Source organism: Nymphalis io, chromosome 24, assembly GCF_905147045.1.
Source record: "Nymphalis io chromosome 24, ilAglIoxx1.1, whole genome shotgun sequence".
In the NCBI taxonomy this organism is placed as follows: Eukaryota; Metazoa; Arthropoda; class Insecta; order Lepidoptera; family Nymphalidae; genus Nymphalis; species Nymphalis io.
In genome coordinates, this window is record NC_065911.1 from 5,919,134 (window position 1) to 5,938,906 (window position 19,773).

The 19,773-nt window shown below is 33.0% G+C and overlaps 1 protein-coding gene across 2 annotated transcripts in view; it reads right to left on the bottom strand.

Annotated features, from left to right (window-relative positions):
* The window catches only part of LOC126777842 (uncharacterized), a 119,532-nt gene extending 100,012 nt beyond the window's left edge, over positions 1–19,520 (bottom strand). For both annotated transcript variants that reach the window (XM_050501069.1, XM_050501068.1), the window contains exon 1: positions 19,464–19,520. In XM_050501069.1, coding sequence (XP_050357026.1) covers positions 19,464–19,488 — 25 coding nt within the window. In that variant the 5' untranslated portion in view covers positions 19,489–19,520. The remainder of the gene's footprint in view (positions 1–19,463) is intronic.
* Positions 19,521–19,773: the final 253 nt, after the last annotated feature.

Here is a 19,773-nt window from a genome sequence, read left to right on the forward strand (position 1 = left end):
AGCACAAGTTTACTGCCTCGTTGGTCTAGTGGCTTGATATAAGGTCGCAGATTCCGAGATTTTGCGTTTAAGCCCCAGATGGGACTGATAAAATATTATTGGGTTTTTATTTCGATTGAAATAAAACAAAACACTAAATTTTAAATGAAGTTAGTTACATTGGTGAAAATCACACTAAAATCCGTTAAATCGTTTCTAAGATTAGCTTGCATAAACGCACAGACAAAAAACAAAAATTTTAACAATCATTGTTTTGGGTTCTGTTGCGTTGATAACGGCCCCCGGTAATCGTTTTACTGATACATCTTCAATGTACAGACAGCAGATAGTAATAATTTAATTTAAGTTTAATATTTTACAATTTAATATTTTGAGTAAACTTACTAAGTAACGGTTTCGCAGTTTTATTGTAATTAGCTTTTATGATAAACAAAAAAAAAAAAAAAATTAAATGCCTATCTATGTAATTTAAATAAAAACTAAATAACTTGTTAAGTGTAACTAACCACAAAAAAACCTTCCAATACCTACCTATGAGATTACATACATGTATAGTGCGTCTTTACAAATCGCTAGGGCCTTGAATATCGCAAAACGGACACAACCATCAACGACGGCTGCCCTCACATTGTCATCGTCGTAACTTTTAAAATATTTGTCCAAATGACATTGTGTAAAAAACAATGTTTATCTACTTAAATATCAGAAGTGATAAAAGTATTTGTTTCGATAAGAATCAATTTGTTAATACAAAATTTGAATTTTGGAAATAAATATCAAATTTTATTATATTTTTGAATCACTATTTTAGCGATAATGGTTGACACATAAAATATAGATATATGTTGTCGCGGAGTTTTTTGTGGAACTATTTAAGAGATACATTACCACCAGATATTATATTCGTATAACTCTTACGGTTTTTGGAGCGCAGGCCAGAATGGCTCGCAGATAGGAGATTTTTTTCCGACTTTCGTGACACTTATTGTTATATTTTGGCCAATTTAATCAATAGCAGTATTATTTTTAGCCTATATGTTGTTCGTGAAAGAGTAACAAACATCCATACAAACTTTCGCGTTTATAATATGTAGAAGATATTTATAAATTGCTGATTTATAAAATAAAATAACCATTTACAGCCGTTTGTATAAAGTATAGTTTATTAAGTTTTAATTTGATATGATTTATGTTTATCTTTGATTTTCAGTCCAATGATTCCTTTGATCATTGAATTCATCAACAAAATAGGAAAACTGTAAGCTATTTAAATGGTAAGAGTTAATGATAAAAATTTGTATTTAGTATTTTTTTTTTAAAATAATAATTTTGTCATCTATTTCTTTTCACAAAACAAGACCTCGTGTTACGATATAAGCTTAGTGTTTAAAATTTAGGAAACTTCTTACAGTAACATACACTTGATGTTTTTTATGTTATAAGTAAGCGGATGGCAAACGGGCCACCTGATGACCGAAGTGGTCACCACCTCCCTTAGACATCTAAGAAATATTAATTCTTACATCGCCATCGATCTTGGAACTATGATCTCATGTCCGTGTCTGTAGTTACACTGGCTCACAACCGGACGCAACGCAATAATACTAAATATTGCTGCTTCCGTAACAGACTGTGAATGTCCCACTGCTGGGCTAAAAGCCTCCTCTCCTCTTTTTGAGGAGAAGGTTCGGAGCTTATTCCACCACGCTGCTCCAATGCGGGTTGGTGGAATACACATGTGGCATAATTTCAGTGAAATTAGACACATGCAGGTTTCCTCACGATGTTTTCCTTCACCGTAAAGCACGAGATGAATTATAATCACAAATTAAGCACATGAAAATTCAGTGGTGCTTGCCCGGGTTTGAACCCACAATCATCGGTTACGATTCACGCGTTCTTACCACTGGGCCATCTCAGCTCATATTGCTGCTTAGCAGTTGAATATCTAACATGTGCGGAGCTTGTGTTTATTAAGGGCCTGTAAACAGATCACCAGGTAATATATTAATTATTGTATGTATACTTCTTCAAATGGCTTCTTTGATATCTCTTATCCTTAAACACTAGTATCATTTTATCTCTGTTTCAAATATAATGTACATAGTTACGTTATTTCTTGCATAATATACAACATATTGCGATGTCTCTTCGCGCATATATTGTATTACTTAAAAGTCTACACGTCAGTCCCAAGCCTTAACAAGCTTGTGTATGTAATCAAACAAGCAATTTTATTTTATTTTGATTTATTACATATAATATAATAAAAAATAACTACAAAGTTTTTTGACGGTTTAATAAAATATATATTCAGATTCGGTGTAAACATAAATTTAATACACTTAAAATAAAGATTCAAAATCTGGAATAAAATATAATTTGATTAAATGTTTGATATATATTAAAGAGCATATATATATATAATAATGTTGGTTGTTCTGTTTTTGTGATCAAGAATTGCAGTGTATCACAACGAATGCATTCCGTTTTACTTTTTTATTTTTTTACGTCACTCGGTCGACGTGAAATTCGACACGAAATTAAATTAGTTGGATAAATGTCAGTGGACTGATATTGAATACAGTTTTGTCGATGAAAATGTTTGTTGATGATTTTACAACATTTTAACATATTTAGAAGCAAGACATTTTATTTATGAAACCAAATCTGTTCGAACACAGATAAAATTCATTTCATTTCAGTTCAGAATTACGTCGGTTTCTTTGTCTATTCATAAACAATATTTAAAAAGTTTTCTTTAACCAAATTTATTTCGCGAGACATTGGTAAAACCATTGTCTCATCATTACTATATTTTAAAAAGAATTAAGTTTTCAAAAGTCTTGACGTTCATACACATTTATTAAAATGGTTCTTTATAGTTATTTATTTATTCTTAAATAGCTGAACGACAGACCTTTTTGGACTAGATAGTTTTTATAATGAATACTATAAAAAGTTCTCAATTGTATAATTGATCGATTTATCGATATAGTCGGCTAAGCTTGAGTTTTTGTATCAGTTAACATCTCGTTGCTCTAGTAGCAATCTTATTTAGTTATCAAGGTACTGGGTTCGTATTTTGAGGCAGTACAAAATGAAGTGGTATTTCTATAAATAAATTCTCATTGACAGCGGAAAGTTATAAATTTGGCAGTCTTACACTCCCGTGCCTCGTAAAGCTCGTGAAGCGTCCTATCTCTATCCATTAGCGTCAGATCGCTATCCCATAGACCTATGAAAGTAAGTATATTCTACGCAATTGTATTAACACCGCTGAGCATTGCTGTCGTGGCTGTAATTGGTCGGGAAGACACCATTATCCGAATAATAGCACATGATTAAAACTACATTTTTTTTTTTTTATAGAAAAGGAAGGCGGACGAGCATATGGGCCACCTGATGGTAAGTGGTCACCAACGCTCTTAGACATTGGCATTGTAAGAAATGTCAACCATCGCTTACATATCCAATGCGCCACCAACCTTGGGAACTAAGATTTTATGTCCCTTGTGCCTGTAATTACACTGGCTCACTCACCCTTCAAACCGGAACACAACAATATCAAGTATTGCTGTTTTGCGGTAGAATATCTGATGAGTGGGTGGTACCTACCCAGACGAGCTTGCACAAAGCCCTACCACCAGTAATTAACATTCTTAACTTTACAAATTAAAGATTGGTAGTACAATATTCCTGTAGATACGTCATTGTGTGATGGAAGGAAACGTGTCTTTATAATTATTAAACATTAGAGTTGCACATCTAAGCTTCATATAAAAACGAATGGCTGAGCTTAGAATGTCATCCTTAATTTTTCACCATTATATTGGATCCAGGACGATAAATCAGGATATCTACAAAATATCGAGTAGATGTCCAACGTCTACGTGGCGGGATACTGTCTAGAGCATGCTAATGATCTGTAAGGACAGCTGCAGACGGAGCACATGCCGTGCGATGTCTAGGAAAATATAAAACGTTTCGCGAAAGAGATAACGATTTTGCAAATTTATGAGCCTCTCCTAACAAGAGAAGTTCTCATTGAGCGTGAGACGTGTCTCTATGATATGAGTTCTCATCGAATTGTGTTTTCTCTTAAACATTAACCCTTCGTTCCAAGCATCAAATAGTAAACACACCACAGCGGCAGTATGAAGAGCGTATATGTAAAATCTAGGATGAGGTAAGATGTTTTTGTGGTGATAGTGGACTGCTAGGATATTTGTGTCCAATCCTTAAATATTTGAGAGATTATATGAGCTAGAAGGAGTCAAACTGCAGTGGTTGTACTTGATTATCCTTTGCCCACTTGAGTGGACTTGAGTGCACCTGTGCACTATCTGCGCACATAATTGTGTAATATTATATCTCCTGGACAGTTAGCTCGTCTTCATGTATAAAAGCCATCGTGGCCGAAATCGTGTTTCAATATTTGTTTATTGTTCAAAACAATTCTGACAACCTACTAATAATTAAGAGTGAATAAAAATAAAGTTAACATTAATCATATGACCCATATTAACGCTATAATAATACCCGTTCCTAAATATATTTTTTTAAATCCTTAACAGCAATAAGCATTTCATAAAATAAATCTCTTATATTGGCAAGAACTTTAATTCACGCAACAAAATAAATACGTAAAAGTGTGAAAATCGCTCCGTTTGTAAGCTGCTTAATCTCTTTATATCGTTCACGTGTTCTATCGGCAGGTAATAAATCGGCATGAATGCGATTCGTTTAAAAAGTTAAAACTGAGGCCAAAGAAATAACGAGCGAAAATAAAGGTAGTCGATAATGTATTCCAACCGCGTATAAGCAATTCCTGTGTATTACAACAATGGAATTTGGTTTTTAAGTTCGAAAACTTTGATTTTATTCTATTCGTTAAATTAATTTTACGATATTTTTGCCCTGGAGAGCTATTCTGTAACTCACTTGATTAATAGCGCGTAAAATTTTGACAACCGACTTATGGTGATATAGTATTTTGATGAGTGTATTCTTGATTTGTTATAATGGTTACGGTCAATGTCGCATATCGATTTCTGACATTTACGCCCTTTTTCTATGGTGAGTGTAGATTTTGTTCTTATATAATGACTAAAACAAAATATACTCGTACTCGACACACTCGTACATTGATAATATGATATTACGTTAATTGTATCCTTTGTGATAAACATTTTCGCGTACATTATAGAATACATATTCTTTTAATGGTAAAAATATATTTAAATTTTAATTATTTTCGAAACTATGCATTTTTATAATATATATATATTAATTTTTAAAAAACAAAAAAATCCTTTGTTATAATTATTAACGTTAATGTCGTTCTAGATTGTAATACCTGTTCACAGAAGCTCTACTTATATATATAGCTTGTTGAATAAACGTAAACGACATATTTTATTCTAGAACAAATTTCAATTATTAAGTTTCGGTAACATTTCGCGCCAATCGTAAGCTGGATATATGTGGTAGTCCATTTAGCTCTACCGAAAAAAGAATGAACGGTAATCGTAGGCTAACTTGCAAATATATGCGACATGGGATCAGAAAAGGAATAAAAAATCAACTAGGTCGATAGTGTTGCGTTTTTACCGTTTTTTCAATGTTGATGGTCAACGTTATCACGAATAATGACTTTATATATAACTTGCTCGTAACAGCTACTGTTTTATTTCTTGTTTTTGAAAAGTCATTTCAATTAAATGTTTACGTATAAATAAAAATAAAAAAAATGAATACAAACTTGCATGTACACTTAGATTTCTGAATAAAAAATTGATTACCTGGAATATCATTTTATATGGTCGAAATATAAATAGTTTATTTATATCATAAGATTACATTTAGTAAACGATAATAACTGCAATAGTATAAAACTGTGTCGCAGTTGCTTACGCCCACCCACAAAGCGACATCTCTGTTATTATAAAACATTTTTAATTGCACAAAATTAAAGAAAAGAAAGAGACGATAGAATTAATAAATTTAACAAATTAAAATACTTTAAACCATTGAACAAATAATAAGAATTAAAAATGCAGATAAAACATTGTTTGACTCAAATTTTTATGTTACTATTTACATATATATTAATCTTAAAAAGTTACATGAATTATCAAACAAAATAATATTTATACATTTAATTATCATTAGCTCGTTAAGTTAAATTAACCATAAATCACGTTTACATTATCCATAATGAATATATTAACCATAATGAATATATTCAGCCAATTTTATACCAACATTGGGCCCAATTTAGAAAAGTGGTTGTACTTGATCTAATCCATCGTTAATTAAGAGCGAAGTTTAATGTTGCACGGTTCAGTTAGTCAGTGTAATTACATAATTATCGGTGCAAGGACATGCTAACGGAGAAAATGCTGTTGGCAATGTATTAGTAATTTAAGAGATTAAAGTTAGTATATACATGTCCCACTGCTGGGCTAAAGATTCCTCTGCTTGAAGTGACGATTGGTTGCTTATTGCAACGCTGCTTTTGTGTATTTTTATTTTTCTGCGGTTGTGTATTTTTTGTCTCGTAGTGGTAGTGGTTAACCTTCAGAAAGGTACCCGGGTCCGGGTTATGTGGGATTCTTACCCACTAAAATCACTGCGATGCCCGTCCACAGCACGGATCGGAGAGGCTGCGGGATCGTGTTGATATAACGCATCTGCGGCCTCTCCCGTGTTGCGATCCGCTCGTTGCTCAGCGGAGCTCTCCTCAGGGGGCGAAGGTAATCTTGCCCACCTCCCCGCACACTTCACTAGTGTTTACGGCAGCGCGAGGCCATCCCGGCTGCCGTCCTCCTCAGGGCCGTCTGAAATAGGTCACGCGAGGCCCCCACCTCACGAATCCACGGCCCCAGGGTTTTGTCCTATCTTTTAAGCCACGGGCGTCGGGGCTGTGGGAGAACCGAGATGACGCCGTCGTTATTTCCGCCGAGCAGGATAGGCCCTTTCCCGTTCCCGCTCCGCCGTCTCCTTCTGGACCATGACGATCTCACAGAAGGAAGCTACGGCCTAATATATGTCACACATATTCATCCAACATTAAGCTTAGTACAAGTGATAGTAGATTTTATTTCGATAGCGCTTAATTTATAAACGTATAAAATATAAACAATACAAAGAAACATAATAAAATTACACTCTAATTCTGTATACTTTGTTAGTATTTAAATAAGCTTTTACATATACTGACATTCTGTTTAATTATAATATATATTTTTATTTATGAATGTGTATGTAGGTATACTTAAATATTTACTTTATAAGTTAGTGTAATTTCATTATAATGTAATTATATATATTTAATAATGTCATGTACACTCCTATCTTTCCTTTTCTTTCTTCCTTAGCCTTAAGGTTGCCTGGATGAGATCTTGCTGTCTTAGAAATAAGGTAGCCTATTAGCGCCTTTCTTGTCTGTATTATATGTTCGTTCATTTGTTTACAATAAAGACTGTTTGTATTGTATAATTAAATTCGACATTGAAATTATATTTCCGTTGCAGTACAGTTGCATTAATTTTTTCATTTTATTTACTTCAACTTATCTTAACACTTGTGACACGGACAAGAAATTCTGTATTTTTTTGTTTCATTAGTGTTTGTAATTCATCTAGTGTTCGACAGCGAGTGAAAATATCAGAAAACCTACTTGTATGGGATGAAAATCTGTCACATCATTCACCGATCCACTCTGGAGCAGCGTGGTATACCTTATAAGCTTCTTCGCAAATGTAGGCGATTGCTGTTCAGAGGCTGTTACTTTAATTTTTACTTTTATGAGCCTTAAAACTGAGGAGGTAATAGGAGCTCTGATGGATAAACGACAGCCGAGTAAATTAACGTTCGCTGGCCCAAAGTTATCGTTCTTTCTACCATATCAATTTTAGCTTAATCGAAACGCGACTGTACGTGTTCCCCGTGACTCAATTAACTTCTGTTGAGTCGCTGATTAGTTTTTAGAAACGCTTACCCTTGATTGAATGGTTACGGGGTTTCCTAGTAGTTGTAACACATTACAAACGTTAATCTATTTTTTGCAGTGTTTCTATGTGTGTTTGTAATAATTTCATACTGAGAAATATGAATCACGAGATTGCAAATCGATTACTAAACTATTTTAATTGTACTTAACTCAAACGCAACTATGTAAAACTCGAGAACAGATATAAGACAAATTACTATAGATAGAAGATAAATTATTATTTACTTATGTTATTTATCGAGTAAAATATCATAATAAATCGGTTGAGTGATAAATTGAAGCTTGTCTAGGTCTACCTTCGAATTAATAAATATATCTGAGTTATTTCAAATTATTTTTACCTTTTCCGAATTAAATATATAATATTTTCATATATTTGTATTTAAATCTTAAAATATTTTTGTTATTAATGTTATAATAACTCGTGCTATATACAAAGGTTATCTGAAAGATAACCTTTGATAGCTTGTTTACCAATAATACTTTTTTATTTGTTTTTTCTTTTTTATTTTATTTTTTTATGTTAACCTAAAAATAACTTTATATCATCCGTTTTAATCATCTTAATAACCAGTATGTCGGGAGGGAAAACTACCCACGATCAAAAAAAACCACGCAGTGTTGGCGTCAGCTGTCGGTTGCGGATATATACCAAATCCTTATGTAATTGACTTAAAACATAAAATATATTTCAAAGATTAAATTTTAAAGTATTTTTTAATTGTTATAAAAACATTTATTCCGTTGACAAGGGCAAGCGAACGATGTTGACACACTTTTTTGCACCGTTAAGATGCGTATATTCCTTTAAGCTGGCGTAAAAATGTCATACGAGTCGTCGTAAATTTTATAACGTGCAATTTCGCACCAAGAAATTCATTATCAGTAGTTTTCCAAGAAAATTATCTCGCAAATTTTGCGTTATTATTAAACATGACATGACTTTAATTTTATTATTGAACATCCTCATATTTAATACATAAAAGCGTTTCCTAAAAAGTATACGAAAAAAGTCGTAAATAGCTTAAAGAAGATATCGTAATATAATTAAAATTTTATAAAAATAAAAAATTTATTAAAGTGTACTTAGATAAAAAGTATCGTATTTTAAATTCAAATGGGCAACGTAAAAAAAATAATATTAAAATCAGGCCATTTCATTTTGAAAAGAGAATTTATAAGGTAGGTGTGAAAAAAAAAATTGCTATTAATAAACACGAAGCGTTTGAAATGTCATATGTTTCAATTAAAGGGGGTTACGAAGCGAACGTAATACATGACCTTGCTTGGACGTTGGTAATGTGTCTTGAATAAAAAAGAAGACGCGAATTTTAAAAAGGTAAATTTAAAAAGTAAAAAATGTTTGACAACCTTTTTTAAAAGACTTTTGCTCTAGTTTTTATTTTAATTATCGGGTGATTTTGACCTTTTAATTTTAATGCGAACTATTTTAATAATTAGATCATATATACAACAAGGTGAATATTAAAAGATAATAATAAGTTGATATGTTTTAATTAATTTGTTAAGGATTATAAATTAAATCTTCCGTACTTATTGAAGACACTGAATTTTTCACGTAAAATCTATTTAAGATAACATGAATAATCGTTTCGATAGGTACCGGCTTTATTTTGAAATATATGTATTTAATTGAGCGTATACATAGCACAATTTCAATGAAAAACTGATTCAAATTATCATTTTGTAATATTATATACCTATATATTTTTATTTAGTTAAATCTAAACCTATTGATATATTTGAACCAAGTAGTTTAGCATCAACGAATGTAGGCAGATTTTACTAATAAAAGTTAAAAAAAAGTAAGTTTAAGTCTGGCATATGGGTTTGTTTATGTTTAAAGAAGAAAGCATCGATAAATATGTTTTTTTACACTAAAAAATCTATTTAATACTTACCTTTTGTATAATAGGTTTTTTAAATTTGAAATGATTCATCGGTACGTACCTGGAAACAAAAGAAAAACTAAATTAATTGTGTTAATTACTAAGCTCTTAAAAAAAATATGTTGTAAATTAATATAATAATATATGGCACAATTTAATGTTTTAAAATTACGAATATATGTAGCTTACAAAATAAAATGCAACAAAAAATATGTCATATATGATACGTGGCTTATTAATAAATAGCTGAAAAATAGTCCTTGATTTCGGAATGAACTTGATTTGAGTTTCCTTATACAATTATTGTAGTACCGTAAATATTTATATAATAAATTTAAAATTAAATATATGCCACAGTTATATCAATACAAAATATCGGAATAATTTATGAAAACAACCATGTGTTCCTGAAGCGAGAGTAAGTTTAACCGCTGACGATCTCGAGAGAGTTCAGTGTGAACCCTGCATTTACAAACTTGTGAGGAAACTCGGTACCTATTCCTCTAACACGGAATATTTTTACCAAGTATCGTGGCAGTTTAGAGAGTATGCATTTACTGTTTCTTTTTTGCAGTTAACCACAATCGTACATAGTGGCAAGATCTGATGCAGTCTAAGCTGGAATTGCTTAATGTTTAGAATATACGCTTGAAGGACATTTCACACCTTGACTGTACGCTTAAGGAATAAGCAGGCGAAATTTTGTCGTGCCATTGACACGCATTAATGACATTTCAAATCCATATCAAATGTCACTACGCATAAATTCGTCATTTATCTCAAATATACTGTGAACATATAAGGAAGTGAAACTGCGAGTAATCTATAAAAAAAAACTATGAACCACGACACCGTAACAGCCTGTGAATGTCCCACTGCTGGGCTAAAGGCCTCCTCTCCTCTTTTTGAAGAGAAGGTTTTGGAGCTTATTCCACCACGCTGCTCCTATGCGGTTAGTAGAATACACATGTGGCATAATTTCAATGAAATTAGACACATGCAGGTTTCCTCACGATGTTTTCCTTCACCGTAAAGCACGAGATGAATTATAATCACAAATTAAGCACATGAAAATTCAGTAGTGCTTGCTCGTAACCCACGATCATCGGTTAAGATTCACGCGTTCTAACCGCTAGACCATCTCGGCTATCGAATTATTATTTCAGAAATATCTATTAATTAATACATTTTTTGGGTTTCTGTAAGTTTTTTCGGTGTACAATAAAAGTATATTCTCATGTAATTTACATTCGATTCGAGTCGAAGCGACTTTTATTATATTTTTTCAGTTAATCAATGGCCACGTTATATGGCAAATATTATTATGATATTTTAATTTATGTTGATTGTTGGTGTTAGAAATATAATCGAATTCGTCAATTGAGTCTATGGTTGTGTTTTACTTATAGGTTAACCTTGTAAAATACTGATAATTAAAACAACAAACATACTTGTAACAATCTACTGCCTCGTTGGTCTAGTGGCTTGATGTAAGGCCGCAGACCCGGAGGTTTTAGGTTCAATTCCCAGGTCGGGCCTATAAAAAGTTATTGGGTTTTTCTGTCAGAAAATTCTCAGTAGCAACTCGGCGTCTGGAAGTTGCAAGTGTGTACACTCGCGTGCCTCGGAAAGCACGTAAAGCTATTGGTCCTGCGCTTGAACTCTTTCCAGTCGTGTCGGATAGCCGTTCCATCGGATTATGAGAGTTAGGGAATAGAGAGTGCACCTGTGTTTGCGCACACACTTGTGCGCTATAATATCTCCCGTGTAGTTGGCCGAAAGTAGAGACCGAAATCGGTCTGGAGGACATTATTAACAATCTGCTTACTTGGAGGTTTTATATAATGACTTTACTATGTCTTTTTTTAATTGTCTTATTCGGTTTTCAAATGCAATGTAAAAATATATCATGTTTATTTGTATTATTCACTAAATATCTCATACATATCAATAATAGTGTAATCAGTAACCAGTTTATTAATACTAACCGCGTTACTTAGCGTATAGATTTAATAATTACGATGGCGGTACCAAAACTGAATTATCTTCAAATTTCTAAACTTCGTAGACGTTCATCTTGCGGTTTTCGATCTTAAATCTTGTTACCAAAGCTTATGTATTAGAACTTTAAACGATTTTAAGGTTTTAGCTGAATAAGGATGTAATAAATTTATTTTTTATTTATATGCTATGTTTTCTTAATGGTAGAGCTTTGTGCAAATTTGGGTAGGTACCATCCACTCACTACGTATTCTACTGATAAGTAGCAATACTTGGAATTATTCTATTCCGATTTGGAGGGTGAGTGAGCCAAGGTTATCACCCAAGCACAAGGGATATAACATCTCAGATCCCAAGTTTTACATGTTTTTTAATATTTTTTACAGAGGCAATATCTATAGGCGATGGTGACCACATCACCTGGTCAATTCGCTAGTTTATCTACATATATTAAATTTAAAAAAAAATAGTGGTAATATGTGTGCTTGGTCTATCGAGTGGTATTTTCGTGTTAAGCACTTCCCGTACCCCAGATACTTTATCATGCATCACTTATCAGTTATCTAGGTATTGTTGTGTTCCGGTTTGAAGGGTGAGTGAGCCAGTGTAATTGCAGGCACAAGGGACATACCATAGGTTAGTGACGCATTGGCTATGTAAGGGATAGTTAACATTTTTTACAATGCCAATGGTGTTGGTGACCACTTAGTATATGCTATACCATATACTATAAAAATAAAAGAAATCACGTAAAGTCGTTAGTCATGCGCCTGAACTCTTTCCGATCGGGTCGGATGGCCGATCCTTCGGATTAAGAGAGTGTGGGATGAGAGAGTGCACCTGTGTTTACGTACACACATGTGCACTATAATATGGCCAGAGCAGTTAGTGTGAATAGCCACCGTGGCCAAAATCAGTCAGGGCTTTGTTTATAACCCATTTTGACGAGTTTTATTTTCAGTGTTGTATTGTATTGTTGTGTTTTTATATTTATTTTGACTCAGATTAAAGCTTGTTTTATTCTATAAAATATTAATTCAATTTTTATACATATTGGCGTAGTTTCTTTGATTTTATGTGAATATAAGCTATACAATGATTTATTTCATTACTTATACTTTTTTATTACTTTTTAACCGTGGCTTCGTTCGCGTGTTATCAGTTATGTTACGATGTATCTCAATTAACAAATGTATGCTTAAAATCAAATACAAATGGACTTCACGCCTATTTTTGAATGGCGAATTCGGTCTTATTTAATAATATTTTAATTAGTGCATAATATCTAGTTATTATAGGCGTTTATCTTTAATTTTTCATTTCTATGCGGTATATATAGGACCTTACTTATAAACGCTGCATACCAATTGATTGATTCAGCAATGCTGTGTCTTCTTCCGAATATCAAATCAACAGTGACAGAAAGAGACAAATCAGTGTTTAACTACACAGCCGCTAAGCGACGTCTTTTCGGTTAACATTATTATGGGTATTCCGTATTATTATTTTAATCAGATTGCAAATTGGCTTGGCGTAATTACTCACTAAGTACAGATATAAAGTTTGTCAGAGAAAACTACAAAAATGTAATAGTTCTTTGTTGGAAAATCCCTAGAACGCGTGAATCTTAACCGATGATCGTGAGTTCAAACCCAAGCACCACTGAATATTCATGTCCTTAATTTGTGTTTATAATTCATCTCGTGCTTCACGGTGAAGGAAAACATCGTGAGGAAACCTGCGTGTGTCTAATTTCATTGAAATTCTGCCACATGTGTATTTCATCAACGTGGAATAAGCTCCAAACCCTCTCCTCAAAAAGGGGGAGGAGGCCTTAGCCCAGCAGTGGGACATTAACAGGCTGTTACTGTTATTAGTCAGTAATTGCGTGGTGTTAGGAATATGATCCTGCGATGTTATTAGCATGTACTAGCTGTACATCCCAATTTCGTAAGTGTAAAATAAAATATTATCATTTTTTTTCTCTATAAATAAAGATAAACTATTGGATTAAAAAATATTGAAAGGTACTAGGAGGCGGACAATTAAGGATTAGGTTTTTAAATAAATAATCGGAAGCAATATATTAAAAAAAAAAAACAAAAAATTAAGAAAAGAAAATCTGGATGTTGATAACAGTGTCACCCGTATCAGATCCATCTATATATAGATAAGAACTATCCATATGACCCCATAAAATAAATGATAACATTTCATCAAAATCGGTCTAGCCGCGTAGGAGGAGAAGAATTACGAACGAATTTTAAACATAAATATTGAATTTCTTAAAAATAATTATACTATACATATAATAATTATATAAAAACTTTTTAGTTCATTCATCAAATTCTAATAATAAGCCACAGAGAATAAATTATTTCAATTAGTTTCCGATAGCACGTTAATTAAAAGTTGGTAGTTAATGAACTAACTTTATTGTTTATTAGAATAGTTATTATGCGCCATTCCGAATCGAAGCAGCTAAGCCTTCTCCTCAAAAAGAGGAGAGGAGGCCTTTAGCCCAGCAGTGGGACATTCACAGGCTGTTACGGTATTATGCGCTAATCCTAATTTCAGAAAATTTTATTAATGTTATATAATGCCATTTGATGTCAAGTGATTAAATAACAAACATCCGATATTTATTTAAACATAAAACGACATACGTATATATGTTTATCGAGTGGTTAGTAAATACATTTATATAAACAATTCGATCAATGTCATGCAAAACTATTTTGTCACTTGAGTAAATAGCACACATCCAAAAAAAAGAGTAACCTGTTAATATCTCACCGCTGGTCTAAGGCCTCCATTCATTTTGAGAAAATATTTTTTGAGCTTATTCAACCAGAATTAGCTGCTTCGATTCGGAATGGTGAATACATCCAAATATATTTAAAAAAAAAATCCGACACACGCATGTTAAATTACAATGTTTCCTTCATCGCCGAGCACGAGATGAATTTTAAACAAAAAATTTAGCACATGAAAATTCCGAGATGCTTATCCGGGTTTGAACCCGTAATCTTTAATTATGATTCCCGTGTTTTAACCACTGGGCCATCTCGACTCCAAGCTAATTAGCTTGTCATGCTAAGTCAAAACTCATTAATATTTGTGTTTAACTATGAATTATTTTGAGGAGAAGGTTTGGAGCTTATTCCTTCAAAAAGAGGAGAGGAGGCCTTTAGCCCAGCAGTGGGACATTCACAGGCTGTTACGGATTACGGATGAATTATTTTTATTTAATTCTTTTATAAAATTAACTAAAAATATATACGATATTATTATTATTTGAGAATACATAATAGAACATAACTAATATATGTATTGTTCTGTCTAGCTTAAAAAGCTGCAGATCCCGAGAGACTGTTTTCAAAACCTGGATCGATCCGATAAAAAGTTATTGGGTCAAGAAATTAGTAGCTCAGTCGTGTCGGATTAGTGTTCCATCAGATAGTGAGAGAGTTCAACTGTATTTGCACACACTTGTGCAACATATATATTGTTGCACGATTTGTCAGTCTAACAGCAGGGACAACATCGTCGTTCCCAAGGTTTTGGCAATGTGATATTAAATATTATTTACACTTCCAATAATTATGACGGTTGTGACCATTACCATCAGCTGATCAATTAACCAGTCTGCCTACATTTAAATTTAAAAATAGATTAATTCCATTTACACAAAACATAAATTAACATAAAATTTATATCAACTCAATGAAACTTACGAATGCTTTAGGCAACGGCTTGTTATCTATAATTTATAGATTGTTGTATCGGCGCTTTCGAGGGTGAAATTAAAACATCCCACCTAATTGGGAAGTTTGTGAAGTTGACAATCTTCTGCCGCTTGAATATTTTATGGCGTCCCTGGGAGGGGTTCTTAAATTCGAATGCGTAACTTTTGTCATATTTGTTCGAATACAATTATAAAGATTTATATTCACTTATCTTAATATAAATTAGAATAATGTATTTTTATAACAACTTATTATAATAAGAAGGAAGCCGAGATGGCCCAGTGGTAAGAACGCGTGAATCTTAACCGATGATCGTGGGTTCAAACCCGGGCAAGCACCACTGAATTTTCATGTGCTTAATTTGTGATTATAATTCATCTCGTGCTTTACGGTGAAGGAAAACATCGTGAGGAAACCTGCATGTGTCTAATTTCACTGAAATTCTGCCACATGTGAATTCTACCAATCCGCATTGGAGCAGCGTGGTGGAATAAGCTCCAAACCTTCTCCTCAAAAAGAGGAGAGGAGGCCTTTAGCCCAGCAGTGGGACATTCACAGGCTGTTACGGCTATTATAATAATTAGTAGTGGTGGCGACATGGCTCAGCGGATAGGAATCTACATTCCGTAATCTACATTCCTTAACTCCGTATTATGAAAAGTATTTTCATGAAGCAATACCAAAAATATATTCTCGAAATAATTAGACGTATTTTTTTTTAAACTGTTTTCATAAAAAATAATGCATCGTCTACAAAAGCTTTATAAAATTCTACACGAGGTCATGATTTGTAAAATAGAAATTTTTAAAATGTTATTTGTATATATTGAAGGCTTTAATGTATTAATAAAAAAAAAAAAATTACAAAGATCGACCTCGAATGTTAAATGATGACGTATTTAAGCTTGATCTATTCATATAACCGTGTTTCACTTATTCTATGGCGCACTTATGACGTAAGAAGTAAACAAGAGCATCCGAAATCAAATATTTACGTTCAGGAAATGGGTCAGCATAAACAAGCTGTCTTCATCCATTTAGAGATGCGGGTAATATATAAATATATATTTATATACGCTCTTAATCTAAGTATGTGTGATTATTTATTTATATATATAAATTCAAGGATTCAGTTTTGCTTTCGACAGTTCTATTGTTTTACAGTTATTGGTTAAGATTTCGCGTTGTATGTTATAATAATAATAATATCCTGGGACATTTTTAACACACGGCCTGATCTGATCCCAAATTAAGCTTGTACAGAGCTTGTACTATGGAAACCAGACAACTGATATACTACATATACTATTTTTCTTTTTGTAAATACATATTTATATAGATAATTACACCCAGACTCAGGACAAACAGACATGTTCATGCACACAAATATCTGTCCTGGGTGGGAATCGAACCCACAACTGTTAGTATCGTGTTGCTTCAGTTTGAAGAGTGAGTAGGCCAGTGTAGCTGCAAACACGAGGGACACAACGTCTTAGTTTCTAAGCTATCGCATTGGCGATGTAAGAAATGCTTATTATTTCTTACGGCGGCAATGTCTATGGGCAGCGTCAACCAATTATTATGACCTGTGTTTGAACCAACGTACCTACGACTACTTAATGAAGACTGTAACGCTTCAGCAATCACATATATAAGTAGAAACTTTAAGACAGTCGCAAAAACGCGCCAAGTCACGTTATTCGCGAAGTACTTAAGTGTACCCAATTAACTTAAATAATAAGTTAAATTATATTCTGCTATTTAATATTATGTAAATCGATAACAACTAGGTGTATTTAAATTAGCTCTGCTCTGCTTCGTTAAATCGTAACATAACTAGTAAACTGTTCCTTAAAAAATATGTGATAAAAAACATATTCCCTCACAAAGTACTACATAGGTTTTTAATTAAATCCTTATCGTACTAACATTTTATTTAATTAACACGGAATTCCGTGTTACTCGTCTGACAGATTAACAAGACAAGGACCTTGATTGTTACTTGTTAAAGTTTCAAACACCGCAATACGGCTAACGATAACGTCTTCAAAGTGGTAGCAAATTACAGGATAGTGGGTTGGATCTGTCGCAGTGCCTCCGCAACTAAACCTCGTGGAAAGTTTAACATATTTCTGAACAACTATTGATTTGAACTGATTATCATATCAGCTATTTAGAAATTAAGAAAAAAAAATGATACACATGAAAACACAACTTACACAAAGCCCCACCATAAAGTGGTTATTTCGAAATAACTTCTAATTGGAATATGCTTAATAATTTGTGTACTATAATATCGTCTGGGCAATTGGCTATTTATTCCTTGTGATTGTCTGTCGAGGCTAAAACTCGGTCAGATGGACTTATATAGGTGGAATTATGATTCAACACATTTTTACACTGGAATACACATAGCATTATTTTTAACGGTAGACTATCTATTCAGTGGTACTTACTCTGGAACTCATAACATATATTTATACTATGTCTAAAACAATCAACAAAATACCTATAAAACAAAAATGATATTGCACGCGTAGCTTAACGGCCTCGTAAATTTTGATCCGTCCTCTAGAAATATAGACATGACAACACTACTTGGAACAAATTGTAATAAAATTGGGTACAAGAGTTACGACCCTTTATAAATATTAACTTCAGTTTTTTTAAATAATTTATTGACTGCAGTTATTTGCGGCTTCTATCAGCTTGAATCAGTATCACAGATTAAAAACAAATCTTATGATGATGACAGTATAGACCTAATCGAAGCTCAAATCAGATCAACATAAATATGAATATGACGTATGTGAAAAATATTTACAATAAATCACTTTTTCCTTTTGTGAAGTGAGAGTGTTACCGAGTAACATGCTTTTGCTATACGAGTAATGATAAATGACTTTAAACTGGGAGATAATGAAAGGTTACTCGAGTAAAGCCAACGTGGTCGTGCTATTAACCTGGCACAGAGTATAAATTTGTCACAGAATAAATTCAAAGTGAAACGTCTCTCGAACATGTTTCTTTTATTAAATTTCAGAAAAATGAAGAACGGAATTTTTATCACCATCCATACATTAACTATTTATATTAGAACTCGAAGATAATGCAATAAATAATATTCTATAATAGAGTCTGAAAGTTGGAAGTGTATACAATCCCGTGCCTCGGAAAGCACGTAAAGCCGCTGATGCTGCGCCTGAACTCTTTCCTGTCGTTTCGGATTTGCCGTCCCATCGGATTATGAGCGCGAGGGAGTAGTAGTATGCACTACAGTATGTCCTATGCAATTGGATAGTTCCTCTTGAGAATGGCCGCAGTGGCCGCAATCGGCCAGGAGAACATCATCATCATCATAGTTTTAACGATTAATTATTCAGTAGGTACGTAACACAGATAAATAATCAATGTGTTGTGGTCACGCAAAAATTCAATTACAGCATAATGAAATACCTAAAATGTATAAGTTTTGCCTGACGAAAGAAATTTACAACAAAAAACATGAAAAGACATATTCTGCACACGCTACATTCATTTATGAACTAAAGCGTTCGTACAATGTACTTTTACAAAATAAACCTTATATTCCGGGCGATTAAGTTCAAAATATGTTGCAAGTAACAACTATTTTAGATACCGAAATTTGACTCTTGCGTTTTACCCTGAAAGGTTAGTTTTGAATGCGCGATAATATCCGCAACAATCTATGGAATGCAAGCAATTAAGTACTTTTACATTGCAGATTGCGGATGCTTTTCAAATCTATTAAAGTTTCATACATACCATCTGTCGTCGAAGTTATATTCATCTTGACTTTATAAAAGATCTAGCGTATGGTAAAAAGTGATAAGCGCCGAAAACTCGCGAACGATATTAATGATTTAGAAAACGTTCTCAATTTAAATCACAATTCACTGTTTTCTTATTTAGTCAACTTTAAATCCAGCCAGTAGACTAAATATGTCAAAGTAAACCACTCAATACCAAAGATTTGCCACGCGGCTGAATCTGCAGCCGTTCTGCCGTATTGCAGATAAATCAACCGTAAATCTATACCCGATAAAAGTCTCTTTACACTTCCATAAATCACAAG